The sequence below is a fragment of the Callithrix jacchus genome, chromosome 3, assembly GCF_049354715.1.
Source record: "Callithrix jacchus isolate 240 chromosome 3, calJac240_pri, whole genome shotgun sequence".
In the NCBI taxonomy this organism is placed as follows: Eukaryota; Metazoa; Chordata; class Mammalia; order Primates; family Cebidae; genus Callithrix; species Callithrix jacchus.
Genome location: NC_133504.1, coordinates 146,495,330 through 146,520,220, shown reverse-complemented (window position 1 = coordinate 146,520,220; position 24,891 = coordinate 146,495,330). Strand labels below are relative to the sequence as shown.

The following is a 24,891-nucleotide window of genomic DNA, read 5'->3' as shown; positions in this document are numbered from 1 at the left end:
ATTAAAAAGTAGGCAAAGAACAGAACAGACACTTTTCAAAAGAAGACACACAAGCATCCAATAAGCATATAAAAAATGCTCAACATCACCAATCATTAAAAATGCATAAAAAACACAATGTGATAACATCTCACACCAGTCAGAATGGCTATTAGTAAAAAGTAAAGAAATATGAGATGCTGGTGAGGTTGCAGAGAAAAAGGAAAACTTACACACTGCTGGTGGAAATGTAAATTCGTTCAGACATTGTGGAAAGCAGTTTGGTGATTTCACAAAGAAGTCAAAGAAATATGACCATTTGACTCAGCAATCCCCTTATTGAGTATATGCCAAAAGTAATACAAATCATTGTACCATAAAGACACATATACACATATGTTCATCTCAGTACTCTTCACAAGAGCAAAGCTATGGAGTCAACCTAAGTGCCCATTAACAGTAGATTAGTAGATAATCTACTGTTAGTAGATAAAGAAAATGTGATACATATACACCATGGAATATTTCACAACCACAAAAAAGGAATGCAATCATGTCCTTTGCAGCAACATGGATGGACGTGGCAACCATTGACCTAAGTGAACAAACACAGGAACAGAAAACCAAACACCGCATGCTCTCACTTATAAATGGGAGCTAAACATTAAATATTAATATATACGGACACAAAGAAGGGAACAAGTCACTGAGGCATACTTGAGGGTGGAGGGAAGGAGGAAGATGAGAATCGAAAAACTACCTGCTGGATACTGTGACTATTACCTGGGTGGTGAAATAATCTGTACACCAGATCCCCATAACATGCAATTTACCTATATAACAAACCTGTACATGTACCCATGAACCTAAAATTAAAGTTAGAATATACATAATTATTATTTTAAACTATAATAAGAAGCATTATACTGTAAACTGTCCCATGTCACTTTTTTAATGTTTTGGTTGCTTTTTCTATTAAAATAAAATATACATATATAATTTACCATCTTTACTATCTTTAAATGTACAGTTCACGTGGTAATTAATATACTGTATGCTTATTTTTCCTTTCATCATTCCCTTTTCCTGGCCTATAGTAACTACCAGTTTACACTCTATCTTGAGATCAAGTTTTTTAGCTCCCACATGTGCATTAGAACATGGAATATTAGTATTTCTGTGCTTGGCTTCTTTCACTTAACATAATGGCCTCCAGTTCCATATATGTTGCTGCATATGACAGGATTGCATTTTTATGGCTAATATCTCATTGTCCATATATACCACATTTTCCTTCTCCATTCGTCTATTGATAGGCACTTAGGTTGATTCCATATTTGGCTATTGTAAATAATGTTGCAATAAATATGAGAATGTCCTATGCCCCATGTTAATGCATTCAAGAACACTATATTAACTTGTGCTGTCAGATTAAATTATGCAGAGCATTGAGCACCAAGTAAAGCTTGCCTTTAATCCATCATTAAGGACTTCTAGGGACCAACCATTTATGAATGTTCCTAAACTATTTGCAATGGTGTCATTGACTATAAAGGTGGTTTCTTGCCCAGGGGTTGGGGCTGTTGTTGTTGTTGCTGTTTTTCCAATTCAGGATAGCCTGAGCTTGGTTATTTAAGGTTTTAGAAGCAAGTGCTTAGCTATTTATAAGGATTTTCTCAATGTTGTATAAATAAAATACAACACAAAAATAAATTGGTACTAAGAGAGACTTAAAACCGTAATTCTCATCATAATCCCTGCTTTTATATGAGTGTGCCCATTAAAATGGATGAAAATTTGAACTTATATGGTGATTTTATATTAACAAACTGTGGTTTTTATTTATTTCATTTGTACTTTATATACTGAGGTTCCTTACCAAATTTGTAAAGCATCATTGTAGCAGGATTTCTTAATCTTTGCACTACCAACATTTTGGAAAAGATAAATCTTTGTTGTTGGAGGCTGTCCTGTGCATGGTAAGATGCTCAACAGCATCTCTGGCCTCTAGCCACTAGATTCCAGTTTCAAACTTTTAGGTCCAAATATGTTGCAAAATGTCCCCACTGAGGCAAAAAGATCTCTGATTGAAAAGTATCAGCTAAATTGTAGAATCATAGGACTTGCCACACTTTAGTAATTCTCAGAGAATGTTTCCCTCTTGACAATTTATTAATTCATAAGATGATGTTAAATAAAAAATATGGTAAAGAAGTATAGTAGACAAGTGAATTTTTAGTATTTATTGTGATTGTTTTATTTAGGGTGTTTGAATCACTATGGAACTAAAAAAAGAATGTTGAAGAACTATTTTTTGTTTCATTGTTTTGTTTTGGTTTTTATTTTACTTTAAGTTCTGAGGTACATGTGCAGAACTTGCAGGTTTGTTACATAGGTATACACATGCCATGGTGGTTTGCTGCTTCCATCCCCCATCACCTACATTAGGTATTTCTCCTAATGTGATCCCTCTCCAATCTCCCCATCCCCTCTTATCACTCCCCTAGTCCCCCATCCCCCAAAAGACCCCAGTGTATGACGCTCCCCTTCCTGTATTTTTAGACAATAAAAGATATTCATGATGTATTGTTAAATGAATAAATTAATCAACCCATATGATCATGGGAAATGAAAGTATAGTGTTTTGTTAAACATTTGGGAAAAAAATTAAACTTTAAAATTTGTTTTGCTCTGGTGTAATGCTTAAACAAATTCAAGTAAATTGACCAATGTCCTGTCTATGAAAGACTTCAAAAGGTATGTGAAAATGTTCACATCTGTGAGCTTTCATCTTTCATAATGAAAGCCAAAGCGAAATTGGAAAGAGGGAGGGGTTTTCTTTTTCCTTTAAGAAAAAGATGCCTTAGGCCCGGCGCAGTGGCTCACATCTCTAATCCCAGCACTTTGGAAGGCCGAGGCGGGTGGATTATGAAGTCAAGAGATTCAGGCCATTCTGGTCAGCATGGTAAAACCCCGTCTCTACTAAAAATACAAAAATTAGCTGGGCATGGTGACGCACACCTGTAGTCCCAGCTACTCAGGAGGCTGAGGCAGGAGAATTGCTTGAACCCAGGAGGCGGAGGTTGCCCCTCCACCATTGGAGTTGGTGCCATTGCACTCCAGCCTGGGTAACAAGCGAAACTCTGTCTCAAAAAAAAAAAAGGAAAGAAAGAAAAAGATGCCTTTATTGCTGATAGTTTAGCAAAAATGACCTAAGCAATAACCCACCTTGGAAGCCTCAAAAAATACTCTGATGTATATTCAGAGTATTTCTATATATACAATATATAGAGAGAGAAAAAGGGAAAGTATGCATGTAAATATATTAGTGTTTGTATATATATACACCTATTTATACAGTATACTGTTGTAGAGTATATATGCTGTGTACATAATATACTACAGTATATTCAGAGCACTTTCATTTGAAAAATAAAATGAAGACAACACAAATGCCCACCAAAGGATGATTAGGAAAATAAATCATGGCATTTCCACACAATTTTACTACATGTTTAAAGATAGCTTATTATTTATTAATACAGAACCAAATTTAAGATGCATTGTTAAAGAAAATAAGCAAGAGGCAAAGGAGCGTGTGAGGTAGGCTACTGTCTAAGTGGGTTTTTTCATTAGAAGACACAGCTGTGCTTCTATTTGAATAGAATATTTTTAGAAACTTTCAAACTGTAGTTCCTGGAGATTAAGATAAAAAAAGAAACATCAATTAATTTGAATTTTTGTGTTTGTTAACTTATGATTACGCTTTATGGGTAGGACCATTACATTTTTTAAAGTTCTTTGTCAATTCAAAAGTGAATCAAAAGCTTGCAAAGGTGGACTCACCATCTGAGTTTCAATTACTCTCAGATGTCACAGCCCAGAAAACCATACCAGGCAAGAGAAAATGGAGGGATAGTGAAGTCCAGATAGGATGTAGAGAGTTAGGGTCCCAGAGTTTGAATAAACACAAAAGCCCAACTGGGGGTGGTGAACATGGTATAATCTCCAATCCCAGGATACTGTTTCTTCCCTGATTATATGCTACCTGCTAAATATAAGTAGAAGAGAATTTCAGAGAGAAATCTGACAAATCTCTCTAATAATGGGAAGTGTGAGGCACCAAAAGTCACAGAGGCTGGTTTTGTTGTTGTTGCTCATGTTGTATTTAGTTGTAGCGAGAGAGGAAGATAAGCTTTTATGTATAATGTAGATTCCTCCTATTCACAAATTCTGCAGATAGTGATACAGATATTGCCAGGGTGATAAAAATGGAAAGGGTCATGAGATAATAACAGCTATAATAATAATAATCATTTGGGGAGTACCTATTAAGTATGGGGCACTGGGCTAAAAGCTTTGCATACACTATCTCTTTTAATTCTCACAGCAATCCTGTGTAGTAGGAGCTTTGATTAATGAGAGGACTGAGCTGCAAGGAGATAATTTAACTAACGCAAACCCACACCACTTGTGGGCAACAAAGTTAAGACTCAAACTCGATCTGCCTAACTTTAAAATTTGTAGTCACAAAATATTTTAATAGCTTTATTATGATATCATTGAAATATGGCTATCGCAAATAATAAATTTGTTACAGTATTCATGAAAGTAATGTAATCCTCAATAAAATATTAGCAGATGAAATTCAATAGCAAATTAACAGGATTATATGCAATGACCAAGAGGGATTTGTTACTGGGATGCAAGGATGGTTCACCGTATGTGAATTAATCAATGTTATATACCATATTAGCAGAATGCTGGATTAAAAACTACATAATGATATCAATAGATACAGAAAAGCATTTGACAAAATTCAACATCTTTTGTGGTAAAAGCTCTCAACAAAACATGCATAAAAGGAACTTACCTTAACATAATCCAAACTATATATGAAAAATCTAGAGCCAATATCATAATCAATAGGTCTTGGGATCAAACCTGGGGGCATTACACTATCTGACTTCACATTGCAATACAAATGTATTATGATCAAAACACTATGGTAATGGCATAAATACAGACATATAGACCAGTGGAACAGAATAGAGAAACCAGAAATAAACACATACACTTATGGTCAACTGATTTTCAGCAAAGGTACCAGGAGCATACAATGGGGAAAGGACAGTCTCTTTGACAAGTAGTGTTTGAATAACTGGATATCCACATGCAAAATAAGTAAATACATACATATATATATATAAATTTGACCTCATCTGATACCATACATGAAAATCAACTCAAAATAGAATAAATACTTAAACATAAATATTGAAACTGTAAAACAACTAGCAAAAAACATAAGGAAAAACCTTTTTGATGTTGGTCTTAGCAACAATTTTTTGAATATGATACCAAAAACCCAGACAATAAAAGCAAAAACAGATAATTGGAATACATCAAACTAAAAAGCTTACATACAGCAAAGAAAACAATAAACAAAATGAAAAGGCAACCTATGGAATGGGGGAAAATATTTGCAAATCATATACAAATTAATATACATTAATATCCAATACATATAAAAATCACATACAACTCAATAACAAAATACAAATCACTCCATTTAAAAATGAGCAAAGGACCCAAATAGAAATTTTCAAAAGAAGAAATTCAGATGGGAAACATGCATATGAAAAGGTGCTCAACATATCTAATCATCAGGAAAATGCTAATTATACCCACAATGAAATACCACCTCATACCTGTGAGGATGGCTATTAGTAAGAAGACAAAGGACAAAAGTGTGTCAAGAGTGTGATGGGGGAAGAACCCTTATACACTGTGAATGGAAATGTAAATTAGAACAGTTTTGATCTTGCTCAAGATGGCTTGGCTTGTCAGAGTCTTTCATGATTCCATATAACTTTATGATTATTTCTTCTAGTTCTGTAAAAAATACACTGGGTTTTTGAACCTATAAAATGGCTTTGGGTAGATAGTATGGACATTTTAACAATATTCATTCTTCCAAGCCATGCACATGGAATGTCATTCTATATATTTGCCTTTTTAAACTTCCTTCATCAATATTTTATAATTTTTAATGTACAGGTCTTTCTTCTCTTTGATTAAGTTAATTCCTAAGTACTTTGTTGTTTTTGTTAACATAAATAAAATTGTTCTCTTAATTTCCCTTTTTGGTGAGTTTATTAGTATATAAAAATACCACTGATTTCTGTGTCGATTTTGCATCTTGCAATTTTACTGAATTTATTAGTTCTAATAGTTTTTACAGAGTCTATAGAATTTTCTAGGTATATAATCATGTCATCTGCAAAAAGAGATAATTTTATTTATTTATTTCTGATTTGGATGTCTTTTATTTAATTCTATTACCGATTGCTCTAGCTGGGGGTTCAGTACCATGTTGACTAGTAGGGCCAAGAGTGAGCACACCTGCCTTCTTCCAGATCTTAGAGGAAACGTTTTAATTTTTCTGCATTTATTGAGATGATCATGTGGTTTTTATTTTATTAATATATATGTTGTATCACATTGACTGATTTGTATATGTTGTTGGTTGTTGCATATCCATCCTTGCATCCCACTTGGTCATGGTGTATGATCCTTTTAATATGCTGTTGAATTTCATTTGCTGATACTGAGAATCTTTGCACCTAATACAATAAGGGATATTGGCCTGTACTATTCATATCTTGTATTGTCTGTGTGGCTTTGGAATTAGAGTGAAGCTGGCCTCATTAAACTAGTTTGGCAGTTTTCCCTATTCTGTTTTGTGGTACGGTTTAAGAAAGGCTAGTATTAATTCTTCTGTGAATGTCTGGTAGACCTCACCCATTAAACCATCTGTCCCTGGGCTTTTCTTTGTTGGAAAGTTTTTGATTACTGATTCACCCTCCTTGTTCATTACTGGTTTGTTCAGATTTCGATTTGTTATTGACACAGTTTTGGTAGGTTATATGTTGCTAGAAATTTATCCATTTCCACCTATCCATCTAGATTATCCAATTTATTGACATATATTCATAATAGTTTCTTAAATATCACAAAATTTTGATACCTTGTTTCTGCCAACTGGGAAACATGATTTGGGGCTAGGAAGCTTGGAAATGAAATGTCATCATTTTTGCAATGTTTTGTTTTTTCTCTCTCTACTCTATCAGAATCACAACTACAGCTGCCTGTATGATGGATCTGCGAAGGTATCCACTGGATGAGCAGAACTGCACCCTGGAGATTGAAAGTTGTGAGTTACTTGGACAGGGGAATGAAAAAGAGGGATGCTTCCTTGACACAAATTGAATTCAACTTTTCACTGAGTTAATTAGTACTAGGAATTTTTAGCTGCACTTCCCTGACAAGTGTTCAAAGGTTTATATTGGTGGCTCAAGGGTCATTTCAATGAAGTTATAGTTTTGAACAATCAGGGAAAGTTCACTTATTTTAGCTCACCTATTTATAAACTCATACTTTCTACTTCTCACAGTGTAGTTTCTCCCAAAGCCTTCCAACATCCAAGCTGCAATAATAAGAGAGGAAAGATATTTAAATATAAAAGAGTTTGCCAGGTTGTTTTCGGTTCTATCATCTGTTGACCTAAACTATTGTAAATTGTCATTTAGAAAAATAGTATGGTAGAGTCTTATGTGAATATTATGTCTTTTCTCCTGAAAAGAAGAAGATGATAAATTTCACTTATGCTTATGATAAATTGGGCTTATTCTTTGGGACAAAGACTTAATTGTTTTTAGGTCTAGTAACTAATTTTGGTTTGTCCTCTTGGGTTACTTTTGCACTGATTGTTTTTTTAACAATTCAAGTATTTCCGTCATGAAGATTTAATCTGATTGACTATCTTTTTGTGATTATTTCTCAACCATCAGCTTATAGGTATTTAAGACCATTAATTTGTGAAACCAATGCTAAGCCATTTCTTGGTTTTAAGAGGTGCAAAAAAGTGCAGTAGATAATTCAGACCATTATTATAGTACCACTTAATGTAACATGAGAAATTGACAGATGTTTATTTGGATTATCTAAAATACTTTCTAGATATAAACATTAAGAGAGTAAGAGAAAATGGGAAAATTCCAGGTGACTCTGTAGTATTGTTGAAGAATAAATGTGTTTCCCCAGTGTCTCATTATTAAGCAATTACATTAACTTTCTAGTTCCACTGTATACACAGAAATAGATGAAGGTGTTTGTGTCAATATAATTACTTTAAACATAGACATTGATCTACTACTGCTAAAATCTAGAATGTACAAGAAAATTCGTGAACAATTCCCTAATCAGTATTCTAATTTTAAATCTCATTATATAAAGAAGTTACTAAGTATTGAAAGGTGTTTATATATAAAGTATTGATGGTAACTTTTGGTTCAGATACCAAAAAATGACCACAGGAATTAACTATGAACCTAATCATGTGTTAATAGCTAACAACATTTTATAAACAAGGCAGAACATTAGTTCAACAAGTAAATCATTACTTTTGGAACTGGTATAGAAAGAGGATAACTCATGGATTGCCCATACATGTGAGATTTTTTTTACCCTTGACCACTCTTCCATTGACTTTGTGCTTTTATTTACCTTGACTTCTGCTGGACAATATTAGCATACAGCAACCTCATGAAATTCCAGGACCTTATGAATTTTGTCATTTGTTGAAAGGAGCAATGAATTTTGACAAATGCTTGAAATTGATTCTGTGTTGTAAATTGTAAGTTCTAAAATTATCAACACTTTCGCCCAAAATGCATGTTTTATTTATAATGAATACTGAGTGTTTCTGTTATAGGTTGACATTTTTCTTTAAGTTTTAAGATTTCTTTGTTCATATTTTTTAAAAGATGACTTTAAGTCCATTTAATATATCATATAATGATCAAAACTACAAACGAAGCAGAAATTAAATGTAATTTTTGTGGGAAAGGGATGGGGAAAGCCCAGGCAGCCAGAGAGTCCAAAGCAGTCAACAAATTTGATGTCAAATAATAGGCAGTGACCCAGGCATATGACAATCATTGAGGCAGTTTAGCAAGATGCAACTAGTTGTCTGGACAGATCGATGAACCCAGTAACTGAGACTCAGCTAATAGGTAGAAATTTGAAAAGGTGGTAATTGTCATCAAAGTGATCCAGCAGCTGGTCACAGAACTACAATCCCTAAAGATACCTAAAACAAAGCAAAAAGTCTTGACTGTAAGAATATGGATAATGAGGAGTCCATGGAGGCAGGAACTTAGGAGAAAGATTTGCAAGACTAAGCTCGGTATTATATAACACCTTTGTGACATAAGTATTTGTAACAACATTTGAGAGATGGTATATCTGAGGCTCAGAGAATTAAAATAACTTACCCAGAGTCATAGAGGAAAAAAAGAAATGAAGTAAGAATTCAAGCCTAGTGTTCTCCTCTTCATCATGGAATCCGGAATCAACAGGTTAGTAAGGAAGAATAGCATCAATAATTAGAAGTATATGTTGGTCATGTTAGCTCACGCCTGTCATCTCAGCACATGATAGCTCACGCCTGCAATCCCAGCACTTTGGGAGGCTGAGAAGGGATCACCTGAGGTCAGGAATTAGAGATCAGCCTGACCAATATAATGAAATCCCATCTCTACTAAAAATACAAAAATTAGCCAGGTGCGGTAGCATGCACCTATAGTCCCAGCTACTTGGGAGGCGGAGACAGTAGAATTGCTTGAACCTGGGAGGTGGAGGTGGCAGTGGGCCAAGATCATGCCACTGCGCTCCAGCCTGGGTGACAGAGGGAGACTCCATCTCCAAAAATAATAATAACAAGAAGAAGAAGGAGGAGAAGGAGAAGGAGAAGGAGAGGAGGAGGAGGAAGAATTAGAAGTATAGTGCTAACTGGAAACACTCTTGGCTAGGTTGGAAATGCTGAATCAACCAAAGACTGGTCTGTATTTCCTAAATTATCCCTGATAAAGGTCAGTATAGATCCCAGAAGCTGAGCTTCACTTTTAGATCAAGCGTCAAACAATTTCAACTACAAAGAGAAGGTAGCCTGTGGATGCAGAAAACCAGGCAGGCCTTGATCCTATTGATGTTAACCTTAAAAAGAGAAGAAGCTTCTGATGACAGCATAATTTAACTTCAATGTTTTCCTTAAAATATATCCCTTATTAACAATAGATAAACCAATGTAGAGTTCTGAAATCTTAAGAATAATAATTTTAAGCAGTGAAGTTGCATATGCCAATGTGGAGTTTGAATGAACTTTGCTTGTTTCTACCTAAGTACATAATCAATATGTTGCTAAGTATTAATAAATAATGAATAGATTGTTCATCTATTTTTTAACTTTTCACAAAGAAACGTGTTATTTTCTGAAACAGTTCTTTCTGACTTGATAGTGTATTAAGACTCTACTGAGCATTAAAGTGATTACAAATGAGAGGCTCTAGTGTCAGTTGGGAAATAAGAACAATGAAGTAGACACCCCACTGATGTAAGATTGAACCAATCATGTTTGTGACCAACAGAGTGGAAACTTTGCCTGCATTACAAAATTCTCTAGTTTATATGCTCTCCCATCACAATCTCAAGGCTGGCAAAATGTTTTCCTTGGTTAGGTATTTTGAGACAAATTAAAGATGTTTTGCTTAACTTGATGTCATCTAATCAAGTACAATTGAAAAAGCCATAAAGACTTGTTAAATTGAAAGTTTGCTTGAACTTGGAGTAGATTAATGGCTTTTTAGCCCTGGGGTCCCATAACATGAGTTAATGGCATATAGAAAAATCAATCAAGGAATTTAGTCTAAAGAATATTTGGAATTTGAAATCAATAACACTATCATGTGAGGGTTTGATAGCCACAAGCATCATAAAGCTATGGAAAGGGCTTGGGATAATAATCATGAAGGATTCAGGTAGTGCAGATTTAAAAAGATCTGCACCCTAATCTCATCCACTCACTTTCAGTAGATGTTGTCACCTCACCACATCAAAATAATAATAATAAAAGAAAAAGGCTTTTATGTCTGAAATCTCTTATTTTCACTCATCTTCTTTAAACCTCCTTATTCTTCACCATCATTCCAAGTTAGTTCTCTGTATTTCACAGGAAGACGTGTTTCTATTTCTTCCTTAGGCTGGCTGTGCTTAGAATTCCATCTCTTTCTTCCTCCTCTGGAGATTCATTATCTCTGGTCCACACACACCTCACCCCTAAGCTCTCCGATCCTCAATCCTGCCCTGCCTACCGCTTTTCTCATAGCCTGTGAATAAGCTGAAAACTCTTCTCATCTTAAAACACCTCCACTCTACCCCCACATTTCCCTGAAGCTTTTTTCCTAATCTCTCTCTCTCTCTTTTTCTACAAAGTACTTGAAAGCATAGTCTATATCTGTTGTCTATTGCCTCAACTTCCTCTCAACCCACTGCAATCTGGCACCTGACTACCCACCTCCTGCCTCTGCTGAAACTGTTCTCAGAAAGGTCACAAAGGACCTCTTTACATTCAATCTTACTCCATGACTCCCAAATTTATATCTCCAACTGAGATCTTTTCTGAGCCCCACATTGATGTACTAGCACTCTTCTTGGCTTGTCTGCTTTGATGTTTCAAAGGTGTCTGAAATTTAATTTGCTTAAAACTTTACTCTTGATTTTTCCGTTTCAAATGAATTTCTTTCTCAGCCACTTTAATCTCATTATCCGACCATAGTCCTGGGATTAATTGTTAACAGCTCCATTTCTATTGCCAAGTACCATCCACACTACCTGCAAAATATTTATCAGGCCCAACCATTTCTCCCCCACCCTATTGCCACCAGTCTTTTCCAAACTGTCATTGCTTTTTACCTGGACCATTGTAGCTGTCTTTCTACAGTCTTCTTTCACTTTTGACTCCCTCTAACCAGATTTCTCCCCAGCAGCCACAGTGATCTTTGCAGGATATAAATTGGATCATATTACTTCCCTGCTTTAAAATATTCAAAGACTTCCCATTACACTGGTAAAACTGTCCACTCTTCTTGATCTTCAAGCTCTTGTGTGACTTGATCTTCCTCATTATCTTAAATCCCATCTGTCACCATTTTCCCCTTGTTTTCTGTATATATAACTCCAGCACTACAGAATTCTTTGTTTCTTGAAGGCAAAATTTTCTCTTATCTCATCTTAACCATCTTGTTTCTTCTGGCTAAAATGCTTTTTCCCATCATAGTTTTTTGGCTTCCTCTTCTCATCCTTCAGTCCCCACCTCACATGTCACCTTCAATAAGAGGCTTTCCTGAGACTCCTCCAATCTAAGCTAGGAACCAGTAGTTGTTCTCTTTTAAAATTCTTTTTTAATTTCCCATTGCTATTGTCTGAAAGTTTGTGTCTCTCCAAAATTCGTATGTTGAAACCTAATCCCCAATATAATGATATTAGGAAATGGAGCCTTTGGAGGTGATTAAATCACAAGGGCAGAGTCCTCATGAATGAAATAACGGCAGTCCCCACTTATTTACAGTTTTGCTATTTGTCTGAAAATGTTAAATGGAAAATTTAAGAAGTAAACATTCATCAGGTTTAAATTGCACCACTGATTGTAGCATGATGAAACCTCCCACCATCATTCTCTGTGATGGCTGGGACATAAATCATCCCTTTATCCAGTGTATCCAATGTATATGCTGTCTATAACGCCTACCTATTAATCATTGACACCATCTGCTCCTGGCATTCCACCCCTGATGTCATCGTGGCTTGACGATCCAGGATCACTCAAAGCAGATGATGCCCCACTTGATATATCTTTAGAAGACCAATAGTAACCAAAAGCTATGTCACAATGCCTACATCATTCACCTCACTTTATCTCATCATGCAGGCATTGTATCATCTCACATTACAAGAAAAAGGGAGAGGACAGTACAATAAGATATTTTGAGTGAGAGAGATCACATTCATGTAACTTTTATTACATTATATTCTTATAACTGTTCCATTTCATTATTAATTATTCTTAATTTCATATGATGCCTCATTTACAAATTAAACATCATCATAGGTATGTACATATATAAAAAACATAGTGTATGTAGGGTTTGGTACTATTTGCAATTTCATGTATCCACTGAAGGTCTTGAAATGTATCCCCTGAAGATAAGGAAAAACTATTGTAGTTCTCTTATAAAAGAAGCTCTGAGATCTACCTTGCCCCTTCCACTATAAGGACACAGATAGAAGACACCATCTATGGACCAGAAAATGGGCCCTCACCAGACCCTAAAATCTGCCAGTACCTTGATCTTAGACTTCCCAGCCTAAGATCCTATAGAAATATGAGAAATGAATGGCTGTTGTTCATAAACTACCCAGTTTATGGCATTTGTCATAGTAATCCAAATGAACTGAGACACAGCAGTATCTGTTTGTTTCCATGCTTCTTGTTTCTTTCCCCTGTAGATTATGAACTTCCTATGAGGAAAGGGATCGTTGTTTTGTTCACCATTCAATCATTAAACCTAGTCTAGCACCTGAAAATAAATATTTGTGAAGTGAATGTGTGCAAAATTGCTTGGCTTCAAACTTTTCAAGTCATTTGACTTTTAGAAGATAGGTCTAGTTTTAATTTTTTCAGATAAGTGTTAAGGTCAATATTTTTTTACTTCCAATAAAATATCATTTCATTTATACATTCATTTATACACTTAATACAGTCTTTCCTTTGTTTATTTTGTATTTATTTTTTAGGACCATCTCAGCTTAGAATAATGGTATGGGCCTGTAGTCCCACCTATCTGGGAGGCTGAGCTGGGAGGATCAATTGAACCCAGGAGTTTGAGTCTAACCTGTGCAACATAGTTAAACCCTATCTCTTAAAAGAAAAAAAAAAGAGTAGGGCCTCTTAAAAAAAAAAAAAAAGACTTTCAAAAATTATAAAATGTCAAACAAGATCCAGAGAAGGAAAGATCTAACATTTAAGTTACTTTAGGAATTTTGGAGGGTGTAATGAAATTATGAGGTTTTTTTGTTTTGTTTTATCATAAGGCATTAACTATCTATGTTCTTCCTACTTATACTACGACGAAGTCTTCAAAGGTAACACTTAGTGACACCTGGTTACTTTCATACTGGTTGCTTGTTTGTAAACATGGCTTGGTAACTTTTAACATAGGCCTTGTCTTATGTATTTAATTTAATGAACTATCCACTTGATCTATCTGTTTAAGTCTCAGAAGACTGTCATTGTCTTAATTTAAATATCTTGATAGTAACAACATGTACACCTAATGTAAAGCAATAGTCATGTTTAATCATTTCCAAAATAAAATTTTTTTTGTCTACAAAATAGTATGTGATAATATCTGTCCACATAGTGTTATAAAATGGCCTAGCTTAGATATGGAAAAGGTTCTGAGAAAATGGGAGGTTTGCGAAATTGAAATATTAAGTTTGATTTAAGTAAAATGCTACATTAACATCTAGAAATACAATTTTAAAAGTATAGTTTCCACACATAAGACATGAGTAGTTCTATAAATGTCTGCCTTTGAATAGTCATACCTGGAGAATTATGTCCAGTTCTTACTGCCATATTAAGGTAATTTGATGCAGAAAGAGGAGACCAAGATATCTGTAAAAAAAAATATGAGGAGGCATAGCAGACGTTCTGAATCTTTTAATGTACTGTCATATAGCAGATTAAACTACTATCAGTGTTGCCCAGAGTGTAATTCATAGTTCTTCAGAGAGATACAGCCAGTAGGTTACACATACCCTCTGGGCTGCATTTTATATAAAATAAAATATATAATGTATAATAAAAAATATAAAACTTTATATAAAATATGGCCAATCAAGCCAATAGGATTTTATAGCATATATATATACATGGAATATATAAAGTATATAAAGAATATGTATTTACATATTTTTATAAATACATACATTTATATATATATTTAGAATAGAATACTTTCTATTCTAAATGGGAACCAATACTATTCCCTCTCTCTTTTGCTCTCTGTCTCTGTATATACCCTACATATATATAAGTATTGGTATATAACATATATAAAATCTATCTATATATATCTTATCTCTCTATATAGCTATGTTGTATTTATATGATACCTGGCTACTAATATCATTACATATACATAAGTGTATATATTATATACCAGTACATATATAGAGAGATAAAGTACAGATAAGAAATATATATATATATTTCCCTCTCTCTCTCTCTCTCTCTCTCTCTCTCTCTCTCTCTATATATATATATATATATATATATATATATATATAAAAGAAAGATTTTTTATAAGGAAATGGCTCACACAATTATGGAGGCTGACAATCTGAAGATCTACAGAGTGAGTCAGCCGACTAGAGAGCCAATGGTGTATTTCCACTTCCAGTCCAAAGGCTTGAGAACCAGAACTGATAGCATAGCTCCAGTCTGAAGATCTAACAGACTCAAGACCCAGGAAGTACTGATGCTTCTATTTGAGTTCAAAGGCAGGAAAAAACCTGATGTACCAGCTTCAGGGTAGTCGGACAGGAGGAGTTCTCTGTTATTCAAGGGAAGGTCAGTTTATTTGGTCTACTCAGGCCTTCAACTGATTGGATGAGGCCCACCCACACTGGGAATCGGGGGCAAGATGCTTTATTCAGTCTACTGATTTAAATGTTAATCTCCTCCAAATAACAGCCTCACAGGAACACCCAGAATAATGTTTGACTACTAGATAACTCATGTTCCAGACAAGTTGACACGTAAAGTTAACCATCACATCCAGAAATGCTAGGTTTAAACCCATTTAATTCCATTTAATTCAACTTGCATGTCTTAAGTAGCAACACATGGCTCCATGTGCCACTAAATGCTAGTGATACAGAAGCAACAAGCAGACAATAGAAGCTACAGGAAGGTACATTTAGAAATTAAGAGACTCTCCAATGAGCGGCAGTGTTCATTCATGAAATAGATTCCTGCTTAAGAAAGAACTTTCCCTACCACAGAGACACTTCAGCAAATTAGAGAAGGACACAAACCAGAAATAATATAGAGGACCTTCCGATTCAAAGGCCAGTTTCATTTTATAAACTTCAAGGTCTCTTTTAGCCTCAAAATCTAGACAGCTGGGAGTTTATTAAATTCAGTTACATCACTAATACATTGCTTTCTGTGCCTGTCTAAAATATTAATTTTAAAGTGATCCTAATTTATAAAGAAAATTAAAATATAAGAAAAAATATGAATATATAAACATAAATACTCACAAGGAAAAGATGAAATATAGGACAATTACAAGCAAAAGCCTTTAAACCATTCTTACTTTATTGCTCCCTGCCAAATCATTAGTCCTGATCTGAAATAATGTAAAACCAGCATCTACAACATGCTGCACACTTTCTATTCATGGATGCGAAACACCAAAAATAGCAGAAGTAAATTGAACTTCATGAATGATTCATGACTTCCCTTGCTTTATGTCCCCATTGTCAAGGAAATTAGCAGCATTGGATATCTCCTTAGATAAATTTGATTTTGCCATATTCAGTAGACTACTTAATGAAAATGAATATTTCACATTTATGTTCATAGAAATGTTAATGAATTTTAGTGCCTGTAGCTTTTTTGATGAACAGAGGGGTGGGTGTAGAAAGGAAGGGAATATTTTTTCAGAATTAATTTATTCCTTTTTCCAGCCTGCTTCTTTGAAACTGTGAAAAAGCACTCTCTCTGAAAAGTATCTGATCTTTCAAAGTTATAAAATAAACGCCAGTGAAGGAATGGAGTTACTTTTATGAAAATTAGTTTTGCAATCAACTTGACTATAAAGTTAGCCTTATAGTTGCTCACTTTTACACTACAGACATTTTATTTTCCATCCAAGGGCAAGCAGCTGTGTAGATTGATAAGGATATTTCAGATTTACCAATTTAGATTTCTGAAAGTTTGTTCTTCCATTGGTGTTGTGATGGATGACCGTTTTGCAACTAGATTCCAAAGAGGAAGTGTCAAATAAAGCTCGTTTTTTAAAATCTAAAGCTTTTAGGGAATAACCAAACACTTAAAGACACATTTTATAAAGGAACTTTGGTCTTCTAATACTGGACACCCTTGCTGAACCAAGGAGCTTTGATTCACTTGAGATACAAACTTGATAATAACAATATCTAATATTTATTAATGTGCCAGGCACTTCGTAAATATTCCCCATTGATTCCTCCCACAAGAAGGAAATCAAAGCATCAAGGTAGATCAAGGTAGTAACTTCAAGACAAAAAAATCGATAGAGGTTTGAATGAGATTTGAACTCAGGCAATCTGACGGGCAAGTCTAAGATTTATTCCTTATAGTCTCTTGAGAAAACTTACTTTTCAATAGTGTCTTCACAAAACGTTTTTCTCCAGCTTCCTTATTGTGTGTGAGTTGGGTGGTTTTAGGTGTACTCTATCTGGACAGGAAGCAAACACCTGAGAAGAAAGCACATTTTAATTGGTCCATCTCTCTAACTGAATCTGTCCTAATCCAGTCCTTAAGTAGGCTTTATTTTTGACATTCTTGCCAGTTAAACTGAATATTGATATATTTTTGGGATAACAATTATTTTACTAAATCACTTCTATAAATGCAATAGATCACACAATGGCCAGAAATACGTTCTCTTCTAAATGGCTAAGAATACTATTCCCCCAAATCATATTAGTGGGGTGCTGGGCCTGACCACAATGGCGCTACAGTTGCAAAGTCCATTGACTATTCATAATTACAGTGCAACAGGCAGGTACTATATTCAAAGTCAATTTATTATTCATACAGATGCATGAACATACATAACCTTGGAAACAGACAACTCTTTTGAGGGGTCTTGGATTTCTATGAGCCACATCCACATAGGAATCATGAAACATATTTAATTTCCATATAGTGTCAATTTCCACATTTAAGTTGCATAATTCTTATCTTTAAGGTTAAAGATTTTTTAAAGTGAGCTTTTAAAAAATATTGATACTATGTCCCATCCCAGACCAATAGCATTAGAATTTGTGGAAGGTGGGTCTGGGCACAAGCATTTCTTTCTTTCTTTCTTTCTTTCTTTTTTTTTTTTTTTTTTTGAGACAGAACCTCTCTCTTTCACCCAGGCTGGAGTGCAGTGGCGAGATCTCGGCTCACTGCAACAGGCACCTCCCAGATTCACGTGAAACTCCTGCCTCAGCCTCCCTCATAGCTGAGATTACAGGCACTTGCCACCACGCCCAGCTAATTTTTGTATTTTTAGTAGAGACAGAGTTTCATCATATTGGCTAGGTTGGTCTCGAACTCCCGACCTTGTGATCCACCCACCTCGGCTTCCCAAAGTGCTGGGATTACAGGCATGAGCCATGGCTCCTGGCCAACACAAGGACTTTTTACATTTCTAAATTGATTCCAATATGCAGCCACATTTGACAGCCACTGTCCTAAGGTTCCCATGCATTGGTTATTTTTCCTCTTCTCTTTTTCTTTAACCTCCTCTTTCAGTAGACCCATTCTCTAAATAAGAAGCAGAATAGAAACATAGAAATGAAATAAAGTACAGCAAAGAACATAAAATAGCATGATTTTCAAAGAAAGAAACCACTGAAGTGATCAAAGGAAAAATTGTAAACTATTATTTTCTCTGGGAGAAGGCTTCATTTTTTTCTCTTCAAAGTGCATGCCTTGAAACAGGTGGACCAGTGAACCCTTCCTTATGTTAGAATTAAGTGCTCCAGCCTGATATTCAAATCTATGTAATAAGAAATCAAGTTGTTACCGGATGCTAATCTATTTTTAAAACCCATACATATATTAATATATATCATATATTGTCTTATATACCATATATTCATGTTAATATATCACATATTAATATCAATGTGACCAATAAACATTAATTTATGTAAAGATGCTGTGGAAAGAGAAGTTATCTAAACTTGGGAGAGAGAAACATGGTCATCAGCTACTTTAGCAACATTCTCTATCATGTAAAAGAAATAAAGCAAGTTAAAATGTATGCTTGAATGAATACGCAATGGTTTTTACAAGAATAGCTTCTCAGACTGGGTGCGGTCTCTCATGCCTGTAATTCCAGCACTTTGGGAGGCTGAGGGTGGCAGATCACCTGATGTCAGGAGTTCGAAACCAGCCTGGACAACATGGCAAAAACCCGTCTCTTCTAAAAATACAAAAATTAGCTAGGCATGATGGTGCACACCTGTAATCGCAGCTAATCAGAAGGCTGAGACAGGAAAATCACTTGAAACTGGGAAGGGGAGTTTGCAGTGAGCAAAGATCGCACCATTGCACTCCAGTCTGGGTGACAAAAGAAGAAAAAAGAATAGCTTGTCAAACTGAAATCAAGCACAGTCTATTTCTTTCAACTACAAAAAATTATATAATACAGAAATTAAATTTCTGTGTTAATCTTCATCCACCACACTGTGTCCTATAGGTACTGACTGTACTAATTTGATTGTGTAGAAAAGTAGATTTCTCAAAAACTCCTAGCACATTATTGCATTGATTCCGAATCAATTGTGTCCCCAGGAGTTAGATTATGCAGAGCTACAATGCAGACAAAAAAATCTCACTGAATAGAGCCAAGGGCTTGCCTGCTCTCATCTTAGGCACTATCAGAACAGAATCACATAACCTGTCTGAGTTGCCCCTTACAGTGCTTATCAAACATTCATGTGCATACATAGATCTGGTAAAAATCAGATTCAGAGTTAGTGAGCCTGAGCTGGGGCTTAAGAGTCTGTATTTTAAACATTTCCCAGCTGAAGCTAATGTTGTTGGTCAATTGACTCAATTTTGAGTATTAAAAATCTAGAGTCACACTCATAGGCAAGTGTTGAACAATGAGAACACATGGACACAGGGAGGGGAGTGTCACACACTGGGGTCTGTAGGGGGGATCTAGGCAAGGACAGTGGGGGGTGGGGAGTTAGGGAGGGATAACACGGGGAGAAATGTCAGATATAGGTGATGGGGAAGAAGGCAGCAAACCACATTGCTGTGTATGTACCTATGCAACAATCTTGCATATTCTTCACATGTGCCCCAAAACCTAAAGCACAATAAAATATATATATATTTTAAAAAAAAGAAAACGACTGCTTTCTGAACATTACTGTCAAGGCGCAAAGGTTTTCAGAGATAATAACTCTGCTTCTGTGTGCAATAAAAATTTAATTTAAAAAAATTTTTTTAAATCTAGTCAGTAAAAAATAAATGATATAAAAAGTGTGTCTCACCTATCCTCCTCAATCTACTTTCCCAGCCTGTTTGCTTCCTAATGTGATTTAAATGATTAACTAGTTAAAGCCTTTTTTTTTTTTTTTTTTTTTTTTGAGATGGAGTTTTGCTCTTGTTGAGCAGGCTGGAGTGCAATGGCGTGATCTAGTCTCACCGCAACCTCTGCCTCCCGGGTACAAGTGATTCTCCTGCCTCAGCCTCCCAAGTACCTGGGATTACAGGCAGGCACCACCACACCCACCTAATTTTGAATTTTTAGTAAAGACAGGGTTTCTCCATATTGGTCAGATTGATCTTAAACTCCAGACCTCAGATGATCCTCCCGCCTTGGCCTCCTGAAGTGATGGAATCACATGTGTGAGTCACCGAGCCTGGCAACTAAAAGCCTTTTTCACACTGGCTGCTCATCTCTTGAATCAGAGAGTTTCAGTTTTAAATAAACTGAGGCAGAAAAGTCATTTTCAAATTACCTGAAATATGTATATCTGAACAGAAAATTTTGTTATGTAACATTCCTGGCATTTCTTACATGTATAAGACTTCCAGAAATATAGTATTTCATTAATACTTCTAAACCTACATTAAAAATAATATTTGGATGAATATTTTCTATGTAGAAAGGGCTTCTTTTAACGAAGAAAAAATTTTTTAACTCTATTTGATTTTATTTGACTCTATGTCCAGAAACTAGAGTTTATTTTAGAGGAAAGAGCACATAGTTACACCTCCGCTATCTAGAGGTCTGCAATTTAATGAGTCATTCTGGGGAGCACAAGTTTTTCAGACTTTATTTTAACTATTCCTGATGTGAATCTTTCTCAACACAAAATTCTGAAAAGCGTTTATCCTTTTTTGATGATTCAAGGTCATAACTGTGAGCATTTCTCATGATGTGTTAAAGCTCTAGCTTCACATGAAGGCAGATGTAAGGGACTTGTACTCTGATCTTTCTAGTGACCTGAAAACCTATCTTTTTGTAAGTATCTGCGTAGGCAGAGTGATGAACTACCTTTCTATATAATTAATGTGTCAACAGTAGAAAAGTCCATCTGAGTCATTAGGCATATTTTTACAAATTAGGACATAGGTGTTCTTCTGGCATAGTTCTCATTTTAAGTAACCTAATCTCTTCACTAGGAATCAGTAACTGTCTTAGCATGAATTGTGAGCTTCAGGGTCTCAGTCATGGCCCAGATCCTGATTGTCTACCCTCTCATTACCTTCCTCCATCCTGTCTGCAGTAATGATAGGTTCTCACAGGTCACCTGCATTCACTCAGTATCCCGTTACTGAGTTATAAGTGCTTTCTATGTTAACACTCCTATTCTCCTTGTTATTACCATTATTTTATATATTCCTCTTTGTACTTGTTCATGTTATATATATAGGAAAGGTATGTTACATAATCGTCAACTGATTTTAGGTTGGAAATATTTGGAAGTGTCCTCCCATCTGCCCCAACAAATGCAAAATGATACTTTCCCTGTTGTCCCTCTGATTATTTACTTCAAACTGTTCATCTGGTTGCATAATAAAAGGAACAAACCTGATTCTACTACATTTGCACAGCTTCTTGACCCTTATGTACAGTTACAATAAAACTAAATTTTCTTCATAGTTGCATGAAGTTTAAGAATTAAAAGTATTCTTCTGTTGCTGTGATGTCAGGTTATGTTATTCTTCTTAAAATTTTACTTTGAAGAGAATTTCATGCATAACAAACATTGAAAACTCTATCTTTTGTTCCATTTGAGGATGAATAATAATGCTACAATGGTAACATGAATAGAAGTAGCAAAAACTAAAGCAAAAGCATGCTGAGATTGAATCTCAGGTACAATGTTCACATGCCACAAAGACCATGAGAAGGGCAATCCAAGAGTAGGTCAAGGTGAGATATATGTTGAATATATCTGCGGGCATAAATGCAGAATATTTAAACCTAGCAAAGATGACACTGGACACCAGCTATGAGACTTATGCATTACTCTGACTGAATTCACATGGGAAGCATTTTTTGTGGTAAGTTCTGTTTTAGACATTCAGTATCTACCCTTAGAAGTAAAATGGACTTTCTAAATCAAAGCTCTGAGAAAATGCCATTGACCAAGTGAAAGAAAGCTGCAAGGAGAGCCCAGATCACTTTTTAACATTTTAAATTTTTATCATCTATTAGACATTTAAGTGGAGATATCAAGTGAAGGTCTAAGTCTAGAGTTCAGAAGATAAATTCTACCTGGAAATATAAATTTACAAGTCACGATCTAATAGATATATTTAAACCCATGAATCTGAATGGCATTTCCAAAGTAATTAGTGTAGCTCAAGTAGAAAACCAAGTGTAAGTCTTGGTCAAATCAGCGCTAGAGGTTGGGGAGATAATAGAAAACACAAGCATGGCAATAGTTACATACTAGTGCATAATAAATAATAACCCATTTAATCTCAACCATGACTCTATCAGTAGGTACCACCTTTCCTATTTTCCCAAAGAGGGAGTATTGTTACCATTTACCCAAACAAAGCCGAGACACAGTGGTAATAGCTAATTTGCCCATGTTCAAACCTAGTAAGTGGCAGAGCCAAATCCACAAACAAAAAGGGATTACAGTGAGGAAGGAGAAAACGTAGGAGAGAAGGGTAAGCTGGAAATTAAGGTTAAAAAAAAAGTTCTAGAAAAATAATGATCACCTGGGACAAATGTCCCTGATAGTGCAAGTTGGATAAAAACTGATAATCAACAATTGGATTTACCAACATGGAGTGCTGGGAGTGAAAATCTAAATGGAGTTAATGGAAGCTAGTCCAGGAGTTCTGAGGGGGATAAGACACAGACAAAAAGTGGCCAATTAATAAGCCACAGTACCTGGTAGGGTAAAGGATTATTGGAATCAGGAAAGAATTAGATGGAAAGATAGGAGGTAGTGGTTATAGAATAAGTTATATGAAATTAATACTATGGAGGTGATGCAGTTATTGCTCATAACAAGGTCTAGAGATGGGAGTGAAAGGTGAGGTAAAATGGAGGAAATGATCATTGCAGAGACCAAAGAATTTAAAATCTGGTATATAGAAAAACAATCCACATATTAAAGAAAATGTGGCACATATACATCATGGAACACTATGGAGTCATAAAAAACAATGAGCTCCTGTCCTTTGCAGGGACATGGTTGAGGCTGGAAACCATCATTCTCAGCAAACTAACACAGGAACAGAAAACCAAACACCAAATGTTCTCACTCATAAGTGGGAGTTGAACAATGGACACAGGGAGGGGAACACCACATACCTGGGCCTATCAGCGGGTGGAGTACTACGGAAGTGATAGCATTAGGAGAAATACTTAATGTAGATGACGGGTTGATGGGTGCAGCAGACCACCATGACACATGTATAACTATGTAACAAACCTGCACATTCTGCACAAGTATCCTAGAACTTATCATATAATTTTTTAAATAAATAAAATTAAATAAAATAAAGAAAAATAATCTATATGTATATTGGATTCACAAAAAACTAAGACAGAAATTTGAAGCTGAAATTGAAGCTAAACAGAAAAAGGAGAATAATTAACTTTGGGTTGGCAGATGACAACAGCAATAAGATGACATAAGATTCAAATTTAGTAAGGAATAAGGGAGAATAGTCTGCAAGAGACAGTAAGAAACAAAGAGTCACTTGAACCAGGGAGGCAGAGATTGCAGTGAGCTGAAATTGCGGCATTGCACTCCAGTCTAGGTGACAGGACAAGACTCCATCCCCTCACTCCCACCAAAAACGAAAAAGAAACAAAGAGTCACTTCATATAACTCCCAGGCTTAATACCACAGATGTGGGAAAAAAAGCAGCCATGACTTGAGAGAACTGTTGGGTAAGCTATGTTTGTAAGAAAGAGCAAGGTTTTGATAAGATGAGGTGGTGAGGATGAGAACGTTGAGGATAGGGAGATTTTACTTTTGATGGATTGTGTGCTTCAGTGGGCATAAAGGAGGGTTTGGGAATCATGGTGTACTAAGAGCTGAAGACAGAATAAAAAATGTATAGATCAGCCAGGTGCAGTGGCTCAGCTTGTAATCCCAGCTCTTAGAGAGGCCGAGGCAGGTGGATCACCTGAGGTCAGAAGTTCAAGACTAACTTGGCCAACATAGGGAAATCCCGTCTCTACTGAAAATGCAAAAGTCAGCTAGGTTTGGTGGCACATGCCTGTAATCCCAGCTACTTGGGAGGCTGAGGCAGGAGAATCGCTTGAACCCTGGATGCAGTGAGCTGAGATCATGCCACTGCACTCCAGGCTGGGTGACAGAGCCAGACTCCACCTCAAAACAAACAAAAAAAAGAATGTATAGATCCTTACAAAATGTCATTAAAATATCATGTAAAGTGCCTAGTACAGTGCTTACTGCATTTTAACTACTCAGCAAACAGTAACAACTGTCATGAAAGCACAGGACAATCAGCTATTTGCTTGCTGCAGAATTCTGGACTGCTTCAACTTTTGTATCAATTGTGAGTGCTCCTGTTCTTCAGTTTGCTCACACTTGTTATCACTCTGATTATGGCCACTGCTGCTGTCAATGTCATCAGTTTCCTCTCTTCAATTCTAGCCATTTTCTACCAAATTTCTTGGCTTCCACCTTTCTGTACATCACCAATCAAATCAAAGCTCTCTT

At 35.6% G+C, this 24,891-nt stretch overlaps 1 protein-coding gene across 5 annotated transcripts in view; it reads left to right on the top strand.

Annotated features, from left to right (window-relative positions):
* The window catches only part of GABRB1 (gamma-aminobutyric acid type A receptor subunit beta1), a 439,900-nt gene that overhangs the window by 328,583 nt on the left and 86,426 nt on the right, over window positions 1–24,891 (top strand). For all 5 annotated transcript variants that reach the window (XM_035293755.3, XM_054253375.2, XM_035293756.3 and 2 more), the window contains one exon: window positions 7,113–7,195. In XM_035293755.3, the coding sequence (XP_035149646.1) occupies window positions 7,113–7,195 (83 nt within the window). The remainder of the gene's footprint in view (window positions 1–7,112; window positions 7,196–24,891) is intronic.